The sequence below is a fragment of the Abramis brama genome (genome assembly GCF_963993115.1).
Source record: "Abramis brama genome assembly, chromosome: 10".
Lineage (NCBI taxonomy): Eukaryota > Metazoa > Chordata > Actinopteri > Cypriniformes > Leuciscidae > Abramis > Abramis brama.
In genome coordinates, this window is record NC_139972.1 from 8,398,151 (window position 1) to 8,421,287 (window position 23,137).

The 23,137-nt window shown below is 42.9% G+C and overlaps 3 protein-coding genes across 6 annotated transcripts in view; 2 read left to right on the top strand and 1 right to left on the bottom strand.

The window, feature by feature from the left end:
* LOC311090815 (NACHT, LRR and PYD domains-containing protein 3-like) overlaps nucleotides 1-23,137 on the top strand; it is a 124,890-nt gene that overhangs the window by 67,257 nt on the left and 34,496 nt on the right. The gene's annotated exons all lie outside the window — the stretch shown is intronic.
* On the bottom strand, nucleotides 6,337-13,303 carry LOC311091231 (putative N-acetylated-alpha-linked acidic dipeptidase; the record flags this gene model as incomplete). The annotated part of the gene is made up of 12 exons (XM_084127052.1): nucleotides 6,337-7,146; nucleotides 7,471-7,563; nucleotides 7,748-7,829; nucleotides 9,356-9,620; nucleotides 9,733-9,823; nucleotides 9,932-10,020; nucleotides 10,209-10,304; nucleotides 10,393-10,413; nucleotides 10,922-11,004; nucleotides 11,112-11,231; nucleotides 11,336-11,423; nucleotides 12,839-13,303. The coding sequence occupies 12 exons, from the start codon at nucleotides 13,301-13,303 to the stop codon at nucleotides 6,939-6,941; spliced, it is 1,701 nt and encodes a 566-aa protein (XP_083983178.1). The 3' UTR covers nucleotides 6,337-6,938.
* Nucleotides 15,426-21,224, top strand: chordc1a (cysteine and histidine-rich domain (CHORD) containing 1a; the record flags this gene model as incomplete). The annotated part of the gene is given in 6 exon segments (XM_084127053.1): nucleotides 15,426-15,625; nucleotides 15,731-15,847; nucleotides 15,849-15,918; nucleotides 15,922-16,089; nucleotides 16,178-16,297; nucleotides 21,041-21,224. Coding segments are annotated over 6 exon segments (843 nt in total). The 3' UTR covers nucleotides 21,209-21,224.

The window sequence follows — 23,137 nt, forward strand, 5'->3', positions numbered from 1 at the left end:
TTTATTCATATTTTAAACTAGCTTTTATTATTTATATTTTGAATTTACATTTCAGTTAATTTTGCTGGATGTTTATGTTAGTTGTTGATTTTTTTTATTAGTTTACTTTTTATTTCAGTTTTAGTTTGATATTTTAGTACTTCAAGTTAAAACGGCTGAAATACAATAAGTAAAAAAAAAATGTTTGTAATGTTTATAGTTAATTTTATTAAAGTTTTATTTTATTTAAAGTAACAAAGTTTTTAATTTTTTAAATTAACTATTAAAACTATTTGTTCAGATAATTTGATAAACTTGTTCTTTTTACACTTGTATTGAAAAGTTTGAATTTGTTATGATCCTAAAAAACTTTTGTTCTAAAATCTTGCTTAAGTTTGAATAGTGTATTTTAATGTCCATTCTCAAAAAGGGATCTATCTGTCTGTCTATCTATCTATCTATCTATCTATCTATCTATCTATCTATCTATCTATCTATCTGTCTATCTATCTGTCTATCTATCTGTCTATCTATCTGTCTGTCTATCTGTCTATCTATCTGTCTATCTATCTATCTATCTATCTATCTATCTATCTATCTATCTATCTATCTATCTATCTATCTATCTGTCTGTCTGTCTGTCTACGGTTTCTATTTCTGCAAAGTCGCGGCTTCAACAACAACAACATTTACAAAGTATGACAATAAATATCTGGTATTGTTGATGGTTTTTCTTAATGTTAAAAGTGTCTAATGAGTGTGTGAATATCTGTAACGGAGCAGGCTCCTGTACCGCTTCCTCTCCACCACCGGAGGGATCCGTCTCCGGAATATTAAACACCTTCATGAACTCAATATCCCATCATACCTCTTACCTGGGACTGATTGCATTACACACCTGCACTGCACTGATTCCACACACACCTGCACCTCATTCACACACACATAAAAGCCACTTCCACACTCTACTTCTCTGCGAAGTATTGCATTGCCCCGGCTTTCAATTCCAAGCGTTTATCTCTGTGTTTGCTGATCTGACTACTGACCTAGGACTGTGTACCCCGACCTCTGATCGTTCTCTGCCTGCCTTGACCCGGATTGCTTATTGGACTTTGCCTTTTGCTGCCTGCCCTGACTTCTGCCTGTGACCTCGTTCTGCTCTGTGTTCTCTCCGTTGATCTGTTTGCTGTTGATTTACCCTGCCTGTTGACCACTCTAATAAAAAGCTGCAAATGGATCCCTCAGCGTCTGCGACATCATTACAGAATACTTCGCCACTCTCCGATCCAGCAGCGGTCATGCAGTTATCCACGGAACTTACGACCCAAGCCTCACGTCTTGATGTGCATCATCAACAACTGAGCCATCTGACTTCTCTCACTGAGAAACTTGTACAGGGTCTGCAAGAGCTCCGTACAGCGATAGGGAACGCTCCCACTGTTCCCGCCACACCATTGCAAGATGTTTCTCCACCAGCAGCGAGCCCTTCAATCAATCCTCGGCTTGCTTTCCCTGAGAAATTTGATGGTAACACCGCAAAATGCAAAGGCTTCTTGCTTCAATGCACCCTCTTCGTGGATCAGCAACCCTCACTCTATACCACTAACGCGAGCCGTATAGCGTTTGTCTGCTCACTGCTCACGGGTCGAGCATTGGAATGGGCTACCGCGGTCTGGAGACCAGATGGGTCATCATTCTCCACCTTCGGTGAATTCCTCCAGCAGTTTCGTCACGTTTTCGAACATCCCACTGAGGGAGGAAGTGCTGGAGAACAACTGTTAACTCTCTCTCAGGGAAGAAGAACGACGGCTGAATATGCTCTCACCTTTCGTACACTCGCTGCCCAAACCAACTGGGTAGAAGATACCTTGAAAACCCTCTTCAGGAAGGGATTAACCATCGAACTCCAGTCTGAATTAGCCTGCCGGGATGAGGGGAGAAATCTGAATGAATACATCAATCTAGCAATTCAAGTTGATAACCTAATCCGTTCCAGACGCTCAGCTCGAGTCCCACTGCGCTATCATCAGGAAACGCCCACCTTGCACGAGCCCATGCAAATCGGCTTCACACACCTCACACCCGAAGAACGAGAACGCAGGATGCAGAACCGTTTATGCCTGTATTGCGGTCAGCCCGGACACATGAAGTTCGCCTGCCAAACTCGTCCCTCTTCTAACACCCCATCGGTGAGTTACTGTGCTAAAGCCAACACCTCTACATCCAGTTTCACTCTACCAGTTCGTCTAGTTATTCAGAATGAAGTTATCAGTACCACTGCTCTGATAGACTCAGGAGCTGCTGGGAACTTCATTTCTCACAAGTTCACTGTTCAGTGCAAACTCAAATTAAATCCTTGTCATTCTTCTTTAGCAGTGGAGGCGCTAGATGGTCGACCCCTCGGAGAGGGAAAAATTCACAACATCACTGAAGAAGTCAAATTGCACATCGGATCACTACACTCAGAAAATATCAGATTCTACGTCATCCAGTCCCCTCATCACTCCGTCATCCTTGGTCTTCCTTGGTTACGAAGCCACAATCCGCACATCTCTTGGAGGGAGGGTCAGATCACTCAATGGGGCACCACCTGCCAGAACCACTGTCTATCCAGAGTCACTCGTGTTTCCTTTCAAAGTCCGGATACCCCCACGTCAGATCCAGAAGAACCGACAATACCACCTGATTATGCAGATCTCATCGAAGCCTTCAGTAAGAAAAAAGCCTCTCAACTTCCAGAACATCGCCCAAGTGACTGTGCCATCGACCTCCTTCCCGGCGCTTCTCCTCCTCGGGGAAGAATATTCCCCCTGTCCAGGCCTGAATCCGAGGCCATGAAACGCTACATTGATGAGGAGTTAGCCAAAGGTTTCATCAGACCCTCAACCTCACCGGCAGCCGCCGGATTCTTCTTCGTGAAAAAGAAAGACGGAGGGTTACGACCCTGTATCGACTACCGAGGGTTGAACGACAACACTGTGAAGTTCAGGTATCCCTTGCCTCTTGTTCCTGCCGCCCTAGAACAGCTCCGCCAAGCCAAGTATTTCACCAAACTGGATCTGCGCAACGCTTACAACCTGATTCGCTTCCGTGAGGGGGACGAGTGGAAGACTGCCTTCTCTACCACTAGTGGGCACTACGAGTACTTGGTCATGCCTTTCGGGCTGTCAAACAGTCCTTCAGTTTTCCAGGCTTTCATGAACGACATCTTTCGGGACATGCTGGATAATTGGGTGATTGTATACATCGATGACATCCTAATTTACTCAAGCTCTATGGAGGAGCACATCCAACAGGTCAGGTTGGTCTTGGATCGCCTGATTCAATACCAACTCTACGCCAAAGCCGAGAAATGTGAGTTTCATCAAACAAGCACATCTTTCCTGGGATACATCATCAGCCATGAGGGGGTAGCCATGGACGAGAAAAAGGTCAAGGGGGTTCTGGATTGGCCCTTACCTCAAACCGTCAAGGAACTTCAACGGTTCTTGGGCTTCGCCAACTTCTACAGGAGGTTTATAAGAAATTTCAGCATTTTTGCCGCTCCATTAACCGCCATGACTAAGCGTCACACTGCTCGTCTGAATTGGTCAACTGAGGCACATCAAGCATTCCAGGAACTGAAGACTCGTTTCACGTCCGCACCAATTCTCCGTCATCCAGATCCAGAACGCCCATTCATCGTGGAGGTAGATGCCTCCAACACAGGGGTAGGGGCAATATTATCTCAACGACAAGGCAATCCAGCCAAGATGTACCCCTGTGCTTACTTCTCCCGCAAACTCACCCCGGCTGAACGTAACTACGACGTGGGTAATCGTGAACTACTCGCCATGAAGTTAGCACTGGAGGAGTGGCGCCACTGGCTGGAGGGAGCAAGTCAACCCTTCATAATTCTCACTGACCACAAAAACCTCGAATATCTCCGCTCAGCCAAACGTCTGAATCCCCGGCAAGTTAGGTGGGCCTTATTCTTCACCAGATTTCATTTCACTGTGACATATCGACCTGGCACCAAGAACACCAAAGCAGACGCTCTCTCACGTCAAACAGAAGAGACAGTTCAAACCCCTACTCACGAGAATATCATTCACGCTAACCTGCTAATAGCCCCAGTTCAATGGGACATTATCACGGAGATCCAACAAGCCAACCTTCAAGTAAGACCACCTCCTGAATGCCCAGCTAATCTCCTCTTCGTTCCAGATTCTCTTCGTCTTCGACTCCTCGAGCAAGTTCACTCCTCACCCAGTTCTGGTCATCCCGGGATCACTGCTACCACCCACTTGCTCCAAAATCGCTTCTGGTGGTCCACTTTGCTGACTGATACCACCAAATACGTTCAGGACTGTACCAACTGCAACACATCCAAATCACTCAGACGATTGCCTGCTGGACTCTTAACACCTCTGCCGACACCCCGGCGCCCCTGGTCCCACATTGCCATTGACTTTATCACTGATCTTCCCAACTCCCAAGGACACACTACCATACTCACCATAGTCGATCGATTCTCCAAGGCCTGCCGTCTAATACCCTTACCCAAAATTCCCACTGCACTCGAAACAGCTGAACTCCTCTGCAACCAAGTATTCCGCTTTTATGGTCTGCCCGAAGATATAGTTTCAGATCGGGGACCTCAGTTTACCTCCAGGGTTTGGACCGCATTCTTCAAGCATCTCAATATCAACATCAGTCTCACCTCTGGGTACCATCCTCAATCCAACGGGCAAACCGAACGTCTGAATCAGGACGTCATTCGCTTCCTTCGTTCCTACTGTCAAAAACAACAAGCAGAATGGAGTAGATACTTGTTTTGGGCTGAATATGCCCAGAATTCGCTGGTCAAACCCGCCACAGGCATTACTCCCTTTAAATGTATCCTGGGCTTTCAACCTCCTCTGTTCCCCTGGTCAGGTGAACCCACTGAGCTACCATCAGTCACTGAGTGGCTACACAAGAGCGAGGAGGTTTGGGATCAGGCTCACACTCACCTACTTCACGCTGTCAGACGACAAGAGCAACAGGCTAACCGCCACCGTCGTCCAGCTCCCGAGTATAACGTTGGCCAGTGGGTTTGGCTGTCCACCAGAGACCTAAGACTCCGACTTCCATGCCGCAAACTCCGTCCCAGGTATGTTGGTCCGTTTCAAATTGTAAGACAAATTTCTCCGGTATCATTTCGATTAGACCTGCCCACTAATTATCGTATTTCTCCCACGTTCCATGTATCTCTTCTGAAACCTGCCGGTGGTCCGAGAGGAGAGCCGGAGGAGGGAGCCACATCTCAGACTCCCCCACCTATCCTGGTCGACGGCGAGGAGGTGTATCGTGTGCACAAGTTGCTTGACTCCAGACGCCGGGGCAACATTCTCCAGTATCTGGTCGACTGGGAGGGGTTCGGTCCGGAGGAGCGATCCTGGGTCAACTCTGGAGATATCCTTGACCCCACTCTAACTGAGGAGTTTCACCGGATGCACCCGGGAAAACCGGCCCCTCGACCTCGTGGAAGACCCCGGCGTCAGTTACCTCCTCACGTCAGGAGCCGCTCGCAGGGGGAGGGCTCTGTAACGGAGCAGGCTCCTGTACCGCTTCCTCTCCACCACCGGAGGGATCCGTCTCCGGAATATTAAACACCTTCATGAACTCAATATCCCATCATACCTCTTACCTGGGACTGATTGCATTACACACCTGCACTGCACTGATTCCACACACACCTGCACCTCATTCACACTCACATAAAAGCCACTTCCACACTCCACTTCTCTGCGAAGTATTGCATTGCCCCGGCTTTCAATTCCAAGCGTTTACTGACCTAGGACTGTGTACCCCGACCTCTGATCGTTCTCTGCCTGCCTTGACCCGGATTGCTTATTGGACTTTGCCTTTTGCTGCCTGCCCTGACTTCTGCCTGTGACCTCGTTCTGCTCTGTGTTCTCTCCGTTGATCTGTTTGCTGTTGATTTACCCTGCCTGTTGACCACTCTAATAAAAAGCTGCAAATGGATCCCTCAGCGTCTGCGACATCATTACAATATCAGTTTGGGTGACCTTTATAGACACACTGACAGCAACAATGGATAACAGAATGGATAATCTGAAGAACTGATAAGAATGTAAATGTGTACCTTGAAATGCAACGTGAGTCGCTTTGGATAAAAGCGTCTGACAAATGCATAAATGTAAATGTAATAATTCACCTCAGATCCTGAAAATGAAACAAACAAGAACTTTGAAATGGTCAACTCTGTGTGATCAAACAAGTCTGTTCTATGACAAAGATTCTTTCAGTCTGTATGTATTTTCAATAATGTTAAAGTAATATTTATGAATTATTTGTCCATTTCTCTTTCAGAGACTCCGCCCACAAGCTCTTCTGATTGGCTGTGACTCGAGATTGATTTTGTCGCGTTGAACCTTATCGTATCGGGTCCGATTTCACAATGAATTCAAGTTCAGAAACAAGTTCTATTTGCAATTTTTGTAATTTTACATGTGTGTGTAAGAATAGTTTTACAAATAATTATCTCAAATGTCACAATTTATGCAAGATTTACAAGCAACAAAAAACATTGCTTTTACAATTTACAATGTAAGTCAATAGAAATGTTTAACTTTATGACATTGTACAGTACACTTCATCAAAAATAAAACCTGTAAAACCTGTAAAATATGTCGTAGTGATTGCCTATTGGTTCTAGATCAGGGTTGCTGACAGTAACATTACAGTCAACAATAACTGAATAAGATTGTGTACTAAATTAAAGAAATTAATGCTGTCCCTGCAAATCTCTTTGGATGAAAGAAATCTGCTTATTATTGATGATCTATCCGCTCGCGAGAGACAGATCTGCATGTCAGGTCCTTATAGTTGCTGCGTTTGATCAAACATTGACATGTTAACTATTTTCTGACATGTTGCAGTCGTGCATCAATAGCATGTTTTGAAAAGCAGATTTAAAGGAAGTCTGTCTCTCCGACGGCTGGCTTTAGCGTCCCGGCGGCTGCGTTGACGGTGAAGGCAGAGATGCTGATTTGGCGTTCGACCTCGTCCCAGGCCTTCTGCGGGTTCACCGCGTTCTCAATGTCGAACAAAGCGTCATAAATCCCTGGGAAAGACTCGCCTGCGTATTTTTTGTGACTGCTGGGTGCGAAAATGACATGCCTGGAAGAAACGAAAGAGAAAAAGACAAACATGTTGTTTGTGCATGTACCAAAAAACATCTAATCAGACACGGGTAATACTTAAACTGATCCACAAAACACTGTTGAGAGGTTATTACCTTCTTAATGGAAGTACAGGTTATGCTAAATTTGGCATTTCACAGTGCATTGTGGGTAAGAGCAAACAATACCAAGAAAGAGCTGTTCTTCAGAGCTCTAATACTACAAAACGTGTGATTGTTTCTGTTTTTAGACTTAAACCACTAATCCTAAGTATTAAACTTGAGTTATGAACTTCACAGTGTAATGATAGATTGAGCTTTACCTGTAAAATGGTCTTCCAGGCAAACCCAACGGATCAATGAAAGCTCTCTCTAAATACATCAGCTGATCATTTACCATCCGCACATCCAGGGCACTGAGAGACAGATAAAGATAAGGTAACAGTTGTAATGTGTCATGAGATGTGACACAGGAACACGTCATCATATAACAGGCCATGAGACTCTATAACAGCACTGTGACACAACACCTAACCTGTGCGTAAACTCAAACCTAGCGTTTTAGAGCTGAAGACTGTGCTGTTGTTTTGTCATTCATACTTAGAAGTGTCGAACTGATCAAGACGCTGATGAAAGTCTCGCGCTGCGTCCGTGAAGTTCTCGACCGCTGAGAAGAGAGAGTCTAGAAACACATGATAAAGAAAGAGGTTGACTGTCAGGAGATAAATCAAGAGCTTTGCATTTGACATGGAAATAACTGCATGTGAAGAGATGGGATGCATCCAAATTCTTATACTCATATCTATGGCACACTTTATTTTACGTGCTACACTCTTAAAAAATAAAGGTTATAAAAGGGTGTTTTTGCAGCGATGGCACAGAAGAACCAGTTTTGGTCAGTTCTTAAAGTAAACCTATTATGTCCTTTTTCAAAGTCATGGTTTTGTTTCTGGCTCTACTAGAACAGGTTTTCATACTTGAATGTTGAAAAAATACATTATTTTCTCATATTCTCCATTGTTGCAGCTCCTCTCTTCCCAGTCTGTCAGTAACGCTCTGTTTACTTCCTGTCTCTATGAAGCCCCTCCTTCTGAAAAGCACACTGTGCTCTGATTGGTCGGCTGGATCAGTGTGTTGTGATTGGTGAAATGCTTAAAGTGTGTTTTGGGAAATGTCCCTCAAGAGTACAATGGAGGCGTTTCAGGGAGTTCAGAAACAAGCGCTTCGAGTGTGTTTGGGAAATGTCCCTCCCCTTACCATAACCACCAGTTTCAACACATTACAAACTAACTCAGCCAGGCTCCACCCCTTTATTCTGCGTATGAATTATTTAAAAGAGGAATATTGTGACGTGTTCGTTCCCGGAAGAAACTCAAGACTACAATGGAGGCGTTTCAGGAAGTTCAGAAACAGTGACACTGATATAGAGAATAACTCCTGCTAGAGGGACTTTCTAACGTTTTTTCATGCTCAAACAGAAACATTACACACTAAAGAAAGATGAACATGGGAAAAAAGCAAAAGGTCCTCTTTAAAAGAAACATTTTTTCTGAGTGTGAATAACATTTTAATCATCTGAAGAAACGTTTTCCGCAAAAAGAATCTTTTGTGTAATGGAAAGATTACATGATGTTAAAGGTGCTTCATGGAACTCAATGCCAATAAAGAGCCTTTATTTTTTCAGAAGCCGTGTTTCCACCGCAGGAACTGAGAACTTTGGGTGGTAATCTCTGTGTTTCGACTGCAGGATCCAGGGTCTAAATAAAGTTCTGGGTAAATATTTCCCCCTCAGAAAGTCCCTGCTGGCGAGGTAGTACTTTTTCAAAGTTCAGGAACTTTCGGGTGTGGGACTTGGGCGCTGAACATGCTGATTGGTTGAGATCATACCACATTTTGATTTGGTTTTATTTCAACCACCATTTTTAAAAGTCTGTTGCTGTGCGTGCAGTAACAGCTGTTTGCTATTCACATCAACAATGGAGTTTTAAAAATACGACAGATGGACCGACGACGAGGTTCAGGCTTTATTAGTCTTAAATTCTAATCTTCACGGTACTTTAGACCGCGGTGGAAACGCAGACAGCAACAGGTCCGGGGAAAAAAAGTTCCTGGGACAAATTGTTCTGGGTAATTTCGGTGGAAACGCGGCTAGAGTGCATGATTTGAACATACTAATCTTGCATATTAAATGATGGATAGCTTGCGTACCGAATGAGATGCCGAACTGCTGCATGGCGGCAGGATGCTTCAGTGCTAGCTGGTGAATGCTGTTAGCGTATTTGCTGAGAGATGAGGCGTATTCTGTACAGTCCAGAGGTAAGATCAGAGAATCAGCCAAACTGAAGATCAGTCCACCTCGAACACGGGCCACCGCCTCCAGCCTGCGGAAACTCGGGTCGTAGAAGCGCTCCACGATCTCATAGGTCTCGTACACGCTGTGGTAAACCGGGTAACTGCTGTAGCGCTCAGTTTTCTGGGGGAAATGGTGGTACAAAACAATTTAAATGCTGCAAATTTAAAATCTATTTTGCGTAGATGTAAACACTGACAGGACTAAATACAGTGTTGCACACAAACACACTCACCCGGTTTTTGGTGTATCTCGCCCTTCCAGACGCAATCCCTAATCTGATGAAATATGCTTCAAAATCACTACCAGAGCCCAGTTTACTGATCCTGCAGGGAGAACACACACATTTGAGATGCATGTCATGGATCTATAATCAGTCAGATGGTCTTATAGATGATTATGATCATCATGTTCCCGAAGCTGCACGTCAGTACCATGGTGCATCTCTGTCTGTGGAGTTGTCTCGTTTGTGCCAGCTCTCGTACAGACTCATGCCCTCCTCTCCTTCCTCTGGACTCAAAACCTTCAGAAACATCACTAATTTACACTTTATCACATATTTACATCACTTGCTTTTAAATAGTTGTTTTACTATGTTGATAGTAAAACAGAATGATTGAACAATTGATAGATAGACAGTAAAACAGACAGACAGACAGACAGAAAGAAAGATAGATAGATATTAATGACCTTTTCAAAACTGAATCTCACCTTCTTTGTGATGTCATAAACAAGAGTGTGTAGGGAGGGGGTGCAGTCGACCCTCAGTGTGTACATACCTGCACACACACCACACACACACACACACTCCATTATGAGTGTGTCTCTGATAGACAGACAGTAAAAGCAGTGTTGATATCAGTAAAGGCAGTAAATGCAGTGTTGATCTCATCACCTGCAGGACTCTGGCTTTATCCTGCAAACACACAGAAGAACATGCAGCTTTCAGCAAACTGAGATACAGAGAGAGTAGATTCATGCAGTCGATTCATTCATTCATTCAATGATTCACTGTATTCACTGATTCTTTTGTTTAACACCGAGTTCATTTTTGCATTCAACTCTTCAATCATTTATTAATTTGCACATTCATTCAGTCGTTCATTCATCTTATCTCTCATTTGTTAATTCAATCAAGCATTAATTCATGTGTTCATTGATTCTGTAGTTCATTCAATTATTCTTGCATTTTTTGTTCATTTATTCATTAATTCATACATTTTTAGTTAATGCATTTTTTTGTTCATTCATTTGTGCAATTTGTTCATATATTCAATGATTCATTCAGGCATCATTAAATCAATCGATCAAATCAATCATTTATTCATTCCATCATTAGTTACATTTGCCATGCATTCAATCAAAATACATTAATTATGTATTTAGTCACTCATTTGTTCCTTCTTTCATTTATTTACTCGTACCTCTGCCCATTCTGTGGATCCCAGCAGACCAAACTCTTCTGCATCCCAACTGGCAAAGATCAGCGTTCTCCTCGGCCTCCAGCCTGACACACACAGAGACACAAACACATGGTCATCACCAAAGAAACTGAGAACACAAGAAGTGTCCTGTTTAAATGGGCATTAAACTAGACGGTGAGATGACACACACCTCTTTTCGTGAGTTTTCCAGCCTCTCTGATGTTCTCGTGCACCACAGCAGCTCCTGACACGGGATCAATCCCTCCGAAAACCCAAGCGTCGCGATGGCCGCCCAGAATCACGTACCTGTCTGAACACACACAACCAAACTCAACTAGATAGTATAAAATAAAGCTACGCAAACTCTCAAACAGAGTAACACCCAAAATGAAGCCATATATATTGTAATGTCACCTGGCTCCACGGCTCCTCGGATCCAGCCAATCACGTTGTAGATACGGGTCACCTGATTGTTGGTGTGGATGTTCATACGTACTTTACTAAAATATCACAAAGACAAAAAACAATCCTTTATAATATGAAAATGGTAAATAAGCACAGTTAAGACAGCTTCAGTATTTTACATGAGACTGAATGCGTTCCTGTACTCTTCCCCAGGTAAAGGCCTGTTCACACCAAGGACGACAACTAACGATAACGACTAGAGCTGCATGATATATTGTTTTAGCATCGATATCACAGATAGTCACACTGCAGGTGTCATGAATTGCTCCGAGACTCGAAGGTAGCTCCAAATGCAGCTTTTATTAAGAGGCAATCCAGACACGTAATCCAATAAACAGGCAGTGGGTCAAAACACAGGTAGGCAGTCCAAACAAACAAACAAAAACAAACCAAGACAGGCAGGGGTCAGAGGCAAGAGAGTAATCCAAGGAACAGGCAAGAAATCCGAAAACCAAGAAACAAGAAAACCAGGAAAAACGCTCAGAGTTGCAGTGTGACACTAAACAAAACTTCGCAATGATTGAATGAATGAACAAGGAATAAATAGGCTGAAACTAACAAGGATGATGAGACACAGGTGAATGCAATTAGTGATGATGAGTCCGGGCAGTGAGTTATGGGAAATGTAGTTAGTGAGAGAGTGACAATAGTCGGGTGTGGAGTGCCCTCTGGTGGTTCTCAAGGGCACTCCAGCTGGTGACCGTTACATAGCCCCCCCTCAAAGGAGCGGCTTCCAGACGCTCTGAAATTTTCCAGGAGGGAGGTGGAGCGGAGGCGGACCCGGGGGCGGGATGGAGGGCCAGGCCCGTGGAGCGGAAGACGACCTGGAGACTGCGGAAAGACGGGAGGCCAGGGCGGATCAGGCTGTGCAGGCGACCAGGGCGGATCAGGCTGTGCAGGCGACCAGGGCGGTGACGACCCTTCAGGTGGCCAGGGAGGAGACGACCCTTCAGGCGGCCAGGGAGGAGACGACCCTTCAGGTGGCCAGGGAGGAGACGACCCTTCAGGCGACCATGGCACAGGAACAGACGCCGGCTCAGGAACAGGAACAGGAACAGACGCCGGCTCAGGAACAGGAACAGGAACAGACGCCGGCTCAGGAACAGGAACAGACGCCGGCTCAGGAACAGACACTGGCCCGGCGGAGACCATCTTGTCCTGAGACACTGGCTCGGCGGCGGCCATCTTGTCCGGAGACACTGGCTCGGCGGGCGTGACGTGAATAATCTCTGGATCGGCAGAAGTGACGTGAACAGTCTCTGGATCGGCAGACGTGACTTGAACAGTCTCTGGATCGGCAGACGTGACTTGAACAGTCTCTGGATCGGCAGACGTGACGTGAACAGTCTCTGGATCGGCAGACGTGACGTGAACAGTCTCTGGATCGGCAGGAGTGACGTGAAGCTCTGGCTCGGCAGGACTGACGTGAAGCGCAGGCTCGGCAGGACTGACGTGAAGCGCAGGCTCAGCAGGACTGACGTGAAGAGACGCAGGCTCGGCAGGACAGACGTGAAGAGACGCAGGCTCGGCAGGGCTGACGTGAAGAGACTCAGGCTCTGCAGAGGCCATGGCGGGATGAGGCTCTGGTGTGACTGCGCTGGTGAGCGGTGTTAGCACAGGAGTTGCCAACACTAGAGTGGGCATGACGTGAAGCTCAGGCTCGGCAGACGTGAAACCCACAGAAAAAGTTGAGCCACTCAGTTGCAGGGCCAAGTCAACATACTGCTTTAGAGTCCAGCTAGGGTGATAAAGTGGCATTACGGAGCTAAGCGGCTCGGATAGTCCTCCACGAAAAAAGATCATCAGACATAACTCGTCCATACAGGTCAAGCGAGCCAGCTCCAAAAAGTCCATGACGTATTCCTCTGTGGGCTGGTCTCCCTGACGGAGACGCATGATCTGTGCTGCTGGATTCATGATGGGTCTGGGTCTTACTTGGCTGCTGGATCTGTGTTGGCGAAGTTTTCTGTCATGAATTGCTCCGAGACTCGAAGGTAGCTCCAAATGCAGCTTTTATTAAGAGGCAATCCAGACACGTAATCCAATAAACAGGCAGTGGGTCAAAACACAGGTAGGCAGTCCAAACAAACAAACAAAAACAAACCAAGACAGGCAGGGGTCAGAGGCAAGAGAGTAATCCAAGGAACAGGCAAGAAATCCAAAAACCAAGAAACAAGAAACAAGAAACAAGAAACAAGAAACAAGAAACAAGAAACAAGAAACAAGAAAACCAGGAAAACCAGGAAAACCAGGAAAACCGCTCAGAGTTGCAGTGTGACACTAAACAAAACTTCGCAATGATTGAATGAATGAACAAGGAATAAATAGGCTGAAACTAACAAGGATGATGAGACACAGGTGAATGCAATTAGTGATGATGAGTCCGGGCAGTGAGTTATGGGAAATGTAGTTAGTGAGAGAGTGACAATAGTCGGGTGTGGAGTGCCCTCTGGTGGTTCTCAAGGGCACTCCAGCTGGTGACCGTTACAGCAGGATGTGCAATGTCAAGTATAGGGATTGTAAAGACCAGGAACCACGGTTCGAAACACACACGATTCTCTAATTATTGCAAAGTTTAACCATGAAGTTCATCATTTGTACATGTTTTAGGTCCTGTCAGTTTAAACATTCAAGCGATTTTAAACCAATCTAGCGCTAGAAAATGTGAAAGAAAACTCAATTTGGAATTGTTTTCTGTATTTAAGTCATTTCATGAAAATCTTTTATATGGTTCTTGCAGAAGCTCAAACGTGATGCGTAACACGAGATTGAACCTCATTGGTTCTCGCCCGTCAAGCGAACATGCTTGAGCTTCTGTTTAACACAACTGATGTGTGAGCTGATGAATGTCTATATGAATAAAATACTAAATTCAATCTGTTGATCATAAAAATTTGGACTAAACTGCTCAATTCCTATGGATTAGTTTTACGTTCTCTTTATGAACTTTTTGGAAGCATCAAAATGAAAATCAAAGCATCAAAAAAAATCCACAAAATGCATAAATAGAAATGCATGCTTCATTATGGTATTTATAGTCTACTGACTCTCTCTCTCTCTCTCTCTCTGTGTGTGTTGCACTCTACAAGTGCAAGCTGAGTGCAAACGATAGCAAACCAATGCAGGCCGTTCAATATTCAAGAGTGATGGTGAGAGTAAGAAACTGACAGAGGAGAAGAGAAAGAGACTGTTAAAATGCCAGACGGCAGCATGAGGGAGGTAGAGAGACAGAAAGTAAGAAAGAACATCTGAATCTAAACCCGACAACAAACCTAAGGACAGACAGTCAAATACAGATATGCACATACTCACGCACATATAAAATAGGGGATCTGGTTTTGTTTCACATAAACGCTCATTGAAATGTGTAAAATGGGCTCGCCAAACACAAGGCCATTGTGTAAACTGGCGGACCTCCAGAATTCATGACTGAAAAACAACAGAGCCACAGAAGTGTGTGTGAATCTTTCTGCGTCTGTGTGTGTTGTGAGAGGCAAACGTGTGGCCTCTGCCCCTTCATGAGACCGCGAGCGCACAAACCTCTCTGTACTGCTGACATCATGCATTCAAATCAGTTAATGAATACCAGGAGTGTGTGAATATGTGTGTGTGTAAGCTGATTAAGATTGTGTAAAGTTTAAGTCTCACTTCAGAACAGCAGGATCAGAGGTTGTGGGGTTAAAAGTCAGGGATTTAGTGGTTGAGGTTTTGACTTTAGTTCAGAATAGTAACTAGTTAGTAATAGTTAGTCTGACTGACTGAACATAATCACAGTTTACTTCTTTAATTAAACTTTACTTCTTAAACCAAGTCATTCCCTACATTATTTTCACATTAAATTAAATCTTAAAGCAAGAAATGTGTTTTTGTGTTCGCTGGGGTCTAAATACAGCATACTGCTTCAGAAGAAAAGAAACAAAACAACTATTTTCTGTTTTGCATTGGTGTGCTTAAATTCTCAAACTGTCAGTTTCTAACCAGTACCACAACCATGTAAAATTCCTTTATTTCTTCGATATCCACAAATTCTGTCACTAACATGCAAACGTCTCCTGTTTTATGGCTCGATCTCTGTCAGGGCTGCACTAAAGGTCCTCATAACAGCGAGAAGCCGCTTGAACCCGTGAAACCAGACGTGAAGGTCTCAGGAGAGAAGAAAGAGCTGGAGGATCTGAAACCCAGGTTTAATGAGTATATCATCCAGGCCCCCAAACCACTGGAGTCCATCCAGAGACCCAGGTAACTCTTCCTCCTCTTCATCATCATCATCATCGCTATAATGGCTGCTAAAGCTGCTTTGAAAGGATCTGTATTGTATAAAGCGCTTTATAAATGTTGTTTCAGCGCTGAGGAGCCGCTGGTGGAGCTGCAGAGGAAAGTCTCCCCGTCTCTGAACCAGACGCTCGAGAAACTCAGACTCGCAGACGCCGCTCAGCTCGAAGAGAAAGGTGACGTTACATCTTTATAAACTTGCAGGAGGTTCAAGATTCATTCTTGTTTTATTTAGTTACTTGACTATCTCATGCAAAACCTGAAATGATGCTGAAAAGCGACTATTTCATCTTTTTAGACAGTATTTTATGAGCATGCATGGTTTCAGGATGAAGTACTGGAGCTGCTGTAAGAGGAAGACGTCTGATTTTAACTCATTCCTGTCTCAGGAGGGCTGTAATAAAGGATCACACCAGTGGAGGAAAGACGCGGTGAGCCGAGCAATGGCTTCACATCCATCAGGTCAATATCACATGATATACTATGATTCTCAAACGCGTGTGTTTTCTGTCCCTGCAGGGTAACAAAGTGGCTCCATGTCGATTTGATTGGCACCAGACAGGAAGTCATGTGACCATGTCTATCTATGCAAAGAACTCGAATCCTGAGCTTTGTTCTGTGGAAGCGAACAGCATCTCGGTGAGGGAGTTCGACTGTTTAAAGTGATATATGTGTTTTTGCCATTGTCCAGTGTGGTGATGTTATTTATTAATTGTCTGTACTTTTGTTGTCTGATGCATGATTTTTTTGGCAGCTGAAAATCCATCTAATCTTTGAGGGAGAAAAAGAGTTTGAGCTGAAGATGAGCCTGTGGGGGTGAGTTTCAGTGACCATCCATTATCTGTCCTTAAAACACATTTCACGAGTTCACATCTACATATAATTAGTACAATAAGTTTATGCGGATTTGGCGTGCTGTCCAGGGGGAGGGCTCCGAGCTCGGAGTTAGGCCCGAACCCAGAGTACTCCCCCAGTTGGTAAGTGTAGATGGAACTGGAAGTGAGGAGATGGGGTGGAGGAGGGATGCTGACAAACTTTCAATGAACAGAGATAGGTCTGCTGTGAATTTATAATCTGTCATTGAGTTGATTACTGATTAATCTCCAGCTGTGCATAATTTGGTTAATTATCTGAACCTGCTCCTCCCGAACTTTGTTAATAAAACATCATATAGTGTCATTGGAATTACATTATTGATTTATTAATATTTAATAGCTTTTATTTTTTAGATTTTGCATTTTAATTTTAGTTAAAGCTGCCGTCGGCAACTTTTTTTTGAAAAAAACCCGAGCTTCTAACTCCACCTGGAGCGTGTTATTTGTTTTGCAAAAATCCACCGCTCCCGTCTCATCGGGTCCAATCAGCGCAGGGGGGTGTGAGATCTGACTGTCAATCACAGTTTGTGCACACGCCACAGATCCCCTCTCCCTCACGCAGACGCGCACATTACAATATCACATGCACACGACACGCCTGAAGTTCGCCTGAAGATTGTAGGAAGCGTGATGGCGGAGAGAAAATCTACTAACAAGCTTCCAATTCCTCTGTTATTGCTATCTATGGATAGATTAGCCAGGGCAGCCTACCTCCGAGTCCATGGTGATGATCGATGCTGAAGAGACGCGCGCGTTCACAGAAAATCAGGTACACATGCACTGACGATGGGCGGGTGCTCGTTGGTAGTGGGGGAGGGGCATGAGAGTTGTAAACATTCAAAATTTTGGCTAAGTCCACTCAATCTGCCAGACTTGCCGACTGCAGCTTTAATTTTGTTGTAAGTTTTTTTTTAAGTTTACTTTTTATTTCAGTTTAAGTTTGATATTTTAGTACTTCAAGTTAAACAAAAATTTTGCGTTGGCGAAGGGCTGAAATACAATGTTAAAACAATTTTGTAATGTTTATATTTCATTTTATTTTAATTGATTTTTTTTTATTTAAAGTAACTTTTTTATTTATTTAACTATAATAACACTATTTATTCAGATAATTTGATAAACTTGTTTTTTTTTTACACTTGTATTCATAGATGCCACCTACGCCACTACAAATAGAACGCCGCCATATTTGCGACTGACTCGCCCGGTATGGCCGCCCAAACTGCCCATTTGAATGAGAGAGAGAGACAGAGATACCTGGAGTAAATGTCAATTTTAGGCTCTGATCCTTATTTGTTACACCCAGTTTTCTTTAGTCCATTATTATCTGCCCCAGGCTTGCCCCAATTGGCCTTTCATGATATAGAAATACTTAAGTCATAGAGCTTCATGGCGCGCGTTCATGAGAGTCGAGGCGATGTCATGAATTAATCTATGAATCTGCAGCTGTTCGGCTGGCATGAATGAATCTATCTAATCCGTCCATCAGCACAGCCAGAGACATCAGCCGAATATCATAAAAGACTGCCATATCTGTCCGAAAGAACAGATGTTCAATTACAGAGAAGGATTAATACACACAAATATCGAAATGAAAGAATCTTTCGAGTCGAATCTTTTTGAATGATGAAGTAAGCTCATCAGTGATTATAATATAACGACTTAAATTGCAGTTTGTTCGTCACATAAAGCTATCATATGAATAAATAACGATATTAATATAACGGACGAGTCGTATTATATCACTTTTATGATACTTTTGTGATGTTTTTTGTCTTTTATTATTATTATTTAGCCCCCAGTAGGCTAACGTTACTCATTCACTTTCATTACATCGACAAGAAGAGTCTCCATTAGGCTACATATTCAAAAATGTCCCTTTGTCTTCCACGGAAAGTAAACTTAAGGATTTGCACATGAAGGTGAGTAAATGACGGCAGAATGATCATTTTTGGAAGAACTAACTTAGTCCTTTAATATGCATTTCAAGGCTGAGATTATGCATCGTCTGCAGAGCTAACGTTAACGTTACGTTACTTACACAAAATAACATCGAAAGCGCATGTGACGAAGACAATATCTTTATGAACTTAAGAAAAATATTTATTAGATTTAGGTAGGTATTAACTAACAGACAGACAGTTATGTTCAAAATAACCCCAAATCTACTAACTTACCATGATAAAGTGCATTTAAGCAGATCCAACAAATAAAATGAAGAAAAAACATTATCTGTCCATATCTGTATAATGTTGGCCACTGAGAGTATAATGGAAATATAATTAACCACAAACCAACATGAGACTTCAAGTCTTTTAAATAAATGATTCTCTCTTCTCTCTTGTTTTAGTATAGAATAAAATCGGCTGTTGTTGCAGCCAACTGCACAACATATTGCAGGCATTATTGAGACCGTCGGTCGTCAAGATGGCGGCGCAAAGCTACAGTGACGTCACGTGAACCGAATGAATTGAAAAAGTTTGAATTTGAATGATCCTAAAAAACGTAACCTCAGTTCCCTTTCGAGAACGGTTCACTCGTATTGCGTAGCTATACGCTATGGGAAAACTCCTTTTCTCGAGAATATTGAAGCCTTTATTTTAAAACGCAGTGCAGCTGCACAGCAAGCACAGTGCAGGCTGTCTAAACGCGCTGATTGGCTGGGCTGCGGAAACTGCACGAACCTATGGCAAAGCAGCGAGGATGCGCAAACCTATCAGGGCGCTTCCCGCCTCATGCGTGCCGAAGCGCTAGAATGGGCGTGGCTGCTGACTATATAAGTGGCTGACATTTTCCGGTGCAGACTCATCCAGGTAGCGGAGGTGTTTGGCCTGGAAAACTTGAAGGACCGCCATAGTGTGCAGGCCTGAAGCAGCTTGACCAGCGGAAGCATAGGCTCGGCCGGCAAGAGCTGAAGTCGCTCTGCACGGTTTGGAAGGATGTGCCGCCTTTGACCTCTATCCAACAGCAGTGGGAGGCTTCCTCCAGAGGGGGGCAGTTTCTCATACCCCTTTTCCTCTGCGCCGTCAAGTGTTGAGTGTGTTGCTGAGGTTGAAGTGCGCTGGCGCGTGCCACGACATTGTGAGCTCCTCGTGGACCTCTGGGAAAAATGGAGCTGGATCCTGGCGAGAGGCCTGGACAGATCAGAGTTAAACAGCGTTCTAGTGCATGGTTTGACGAAGTTATACATGATGCTATTAAAACCAGGGGAAAAGCACTTAAAACTTTTCATAGAACTAAAAATCATGATGATTTTATTTTATATAAACAAGCAAGAAATAAGACCTTATATAACTTATTAGAGATGCTAAATCAACCCACTATAAGAATGATATATCAAATAATAAAGATAACCCAAAAACGTTGTGGAAGACCTTAAAGGAATTGGGGGCCACTGAGACAAATACTAAGAAACCAAGAAACACAGGACTAACAATTAAGGGTGTCCTAAATAAGAAAGAGGTTGCAATTAATTTTAATACATACTTCACTTCTATAGCAGAACAGCTGGTCTCTAATCTTCAACCTTCAACTATGGGTTATTTAACAATGATAGGGTGAAATCATTCTATAATAAACCTGGAGCACTGCTTAACTAATTTTCCTAACGGAAGGTTGAGGTAGGGGAGATGAAAAAAAAGAAGCTATTACAGCTAGACTGCTCTAAAGGTCCTGGGTTAGATGGGTTATCCCCTCGGTTTTTATGAGATGCCGCTGCCCAAATAGTCCCATACATTTCCCATATTTTTAACCTGTCTGTTGAAACTGGTGTTTTCCCCAATGACCTCAAGAGGGCTAAGGTAGTTCCCCTTTTTAAAAAGGGAAACAGCCATGATCCTGGTAACTATAGACCGGTCTCTATTTTACGCACAGTCTCAAACTTTTTTGAAAGGTTGGTCAATGAGCGATTTAATGAATACATGAATAAAAACAACTTCATGTTTAAAATCCAATCCGGATTCAGGAAGTCACATTCTACCAAATCATGCCTACTCTATTTTTCCGACATCATACGCAGGGAAATAGATAATGGAAATCTCTGCGGAATGGTGTTATTGGATCTTCAAAAGGCATTTGATACGGTGAATCATGACAGACTGATTGCCAAACTTGAGTGCGCTTTGGCACTCGGGAAGTGCCCTGATAGGTTTTGAGTGTCCTCGCTGCTTCGCAATAGGTTCGTGCAGTTTCCGCAGCCCAGCCAATCAGCGCGCTTAAGACAGCCTGCACTGTGCTCGCTGTGCAGCTGCACTGCGTTTTGAAATAAAGGCTTGAATATTCTCAAGAAAATGAGTTTTCCCATAGCGTATAGCTACGCAATACAAGTGAACCGTTCTCGAAAGGGAACTTTTGTTCTAAAATCTTGCACAATACCTGTTGTGTTTATTAGACATGATCCATTGAATTGTTTTGTCCCTGTATATTAATGACAAAAGAAGAATTCAAAGTTCATGATTTTGCAGTGTATTTGGGTCGTTTTGTTGATATATGATTGTGTGCTTGACAGGTGATTGACATCAGTAAGAGTGTTGTTAACATGATGGCCTCTAAAGTGGAGGTGGTCATGAAGAAGGCGGAGCCTATAACCTGGGCGCAGCTGGACACGCCCCCTCCAAAGCCTCAACCGACCAATGAGAAGAAAGAGGATCAAGACCAAGAGAAAATGATCGCTTGATTCCCGCCTCACTCAGGCCCCGTTTACACGTACATGGTTATTTTGAAAAACGGAGACATTTCCCTTCGTTTGCACCCTTCGTTTACACGCAAACGGAGGATTCGCCAATGAAACCGATTCTTTCTAAAAACTCCGGCCAGAGTGGAGATTTTGAAAATCTTCGTTTGCACGTTTGCATGTAAACAGAGAAAAACGGAGTTTTAGGCAGCGACGTCACGGAATGTGACCATTTTCGGGATTCTGATTGGCTAAGGTGGGCTTGAGCTTCTCGTTACACTGCCACCTACAGGTTTGGCATGCTCTTGACAGCATATACACAGGTTCGTGTGCACGATGTTATTTTTGAAAACGAAGAGGGGAGAAATGTCCGTTTATGAAAATAGCCATCCACGTGTAAACGTAGCCTCAGACAGCAGTGATCAACTAAACCTGCATCCTCACCTGCTGTATGATCTGGGAAATCAGTGAGATTATTGATTTATTTTATTGGAGTTCATAATAATCAGATAATGTAGATTGTGTAGGATGAGTGCAGTGGCAGACTGTTCTTGCTTTACACTCTAATCAGTTTAGATGTGAATGAAAACGAAGCTGTGAGGGATAGAAGTAGCCTACATTTACACCATCTTTATATTAATATAATAATAATAATATTAAATCTTTATCAAAATATAGTAAATATCTAATGCATACAGATACCAAACTAACTATCATTAACTGTTGGAGCTGCTGCAATTTCAGTTATTTTTATATCACATCACAACAGTCAACTAGTAACAAATTTTACTAGTTGGTTTTATTAATCAGGAACTTGTAATAACGGTAATTTTATGACATCAGTGCAGCATCACTTTTTTGATGCTAATTTCATTGGGTGAACAATTCGTTTAATATCTCTCACAGCCTTGTTTTCATTGGTGTCTGATTCAATATGGCACCTAAAGTCTTTACAAAATGATTTCACCGAATTATAAAATTTCTATTTGGCAATAAAACAGATGTTGTCCAGTAATTCTAGCTTTCCTGTAGAGGTGAGAGTAAGATGAGTCCAATTAATGCGCATTAAAATAAAACAAAATGTAAACAAAAGTGTCTTGTCTGTATTTTGGTTATTTCCTCTGTTATGTTAGTGCTGTCAACATTTATACAAGCAAATATACTTGTTGCCTTTTTGTTGTTTTATCATTCCATGTTGTTTTGATAATTTACAGCCTTAATTTTCATGCACATTCGCTTCCTAAACAACTTAAGTTTAACAGTCTCAGATCAGCTTGGATTAAGTTTGCTTGTGTCGTGGATTGGGAACTTTTGTTCATGTCCTTTCATGAATGTTGATGGAAGAATGAAGCACCTTCAGACACTTACTCTGGTTTGGCATTCTAGAAATAAACTGCAATCACTGAAAACTAGAATGAAATATAAGTGTGTTTATGTGAATCTGATGGATATATTGTTTATTAGACTCTCATGTTACTGTAAACATTAAATTATTGTACTGTACTCTCAAATTTGTCTTTCTGTCTGATCATTCAGTCTAACTTCAGGAGATTTTACTTGCTAAATCAAATGCTCAAATAGCATGCGTTCGCTATAGATTTTATTTTTGTAAAACATAGTGGGAACTTTATTAGGGAGAATTTCTCTGGAATTTTTTATAAAACCATTCCATAACATTAATGTTTTATTAACTATTTGTACATTCATTCTACATTGACTGTCAGTTTTTACACCGTGTTCAAACCAGACGCGACGCCGCAAACACGCAAAAAATTCAAAATTCATGTTATAACATAAGTTTATTTTCTAACCATCTATTTCTTTGAAGTCCCGACTGGAACATCAACTTACAAAATATGACAATAAAAATCTCAGATATTGTTTATGTGCTTTACTTAATGTAAAAAGCGTCTAATGAGTGTGTGAATATCT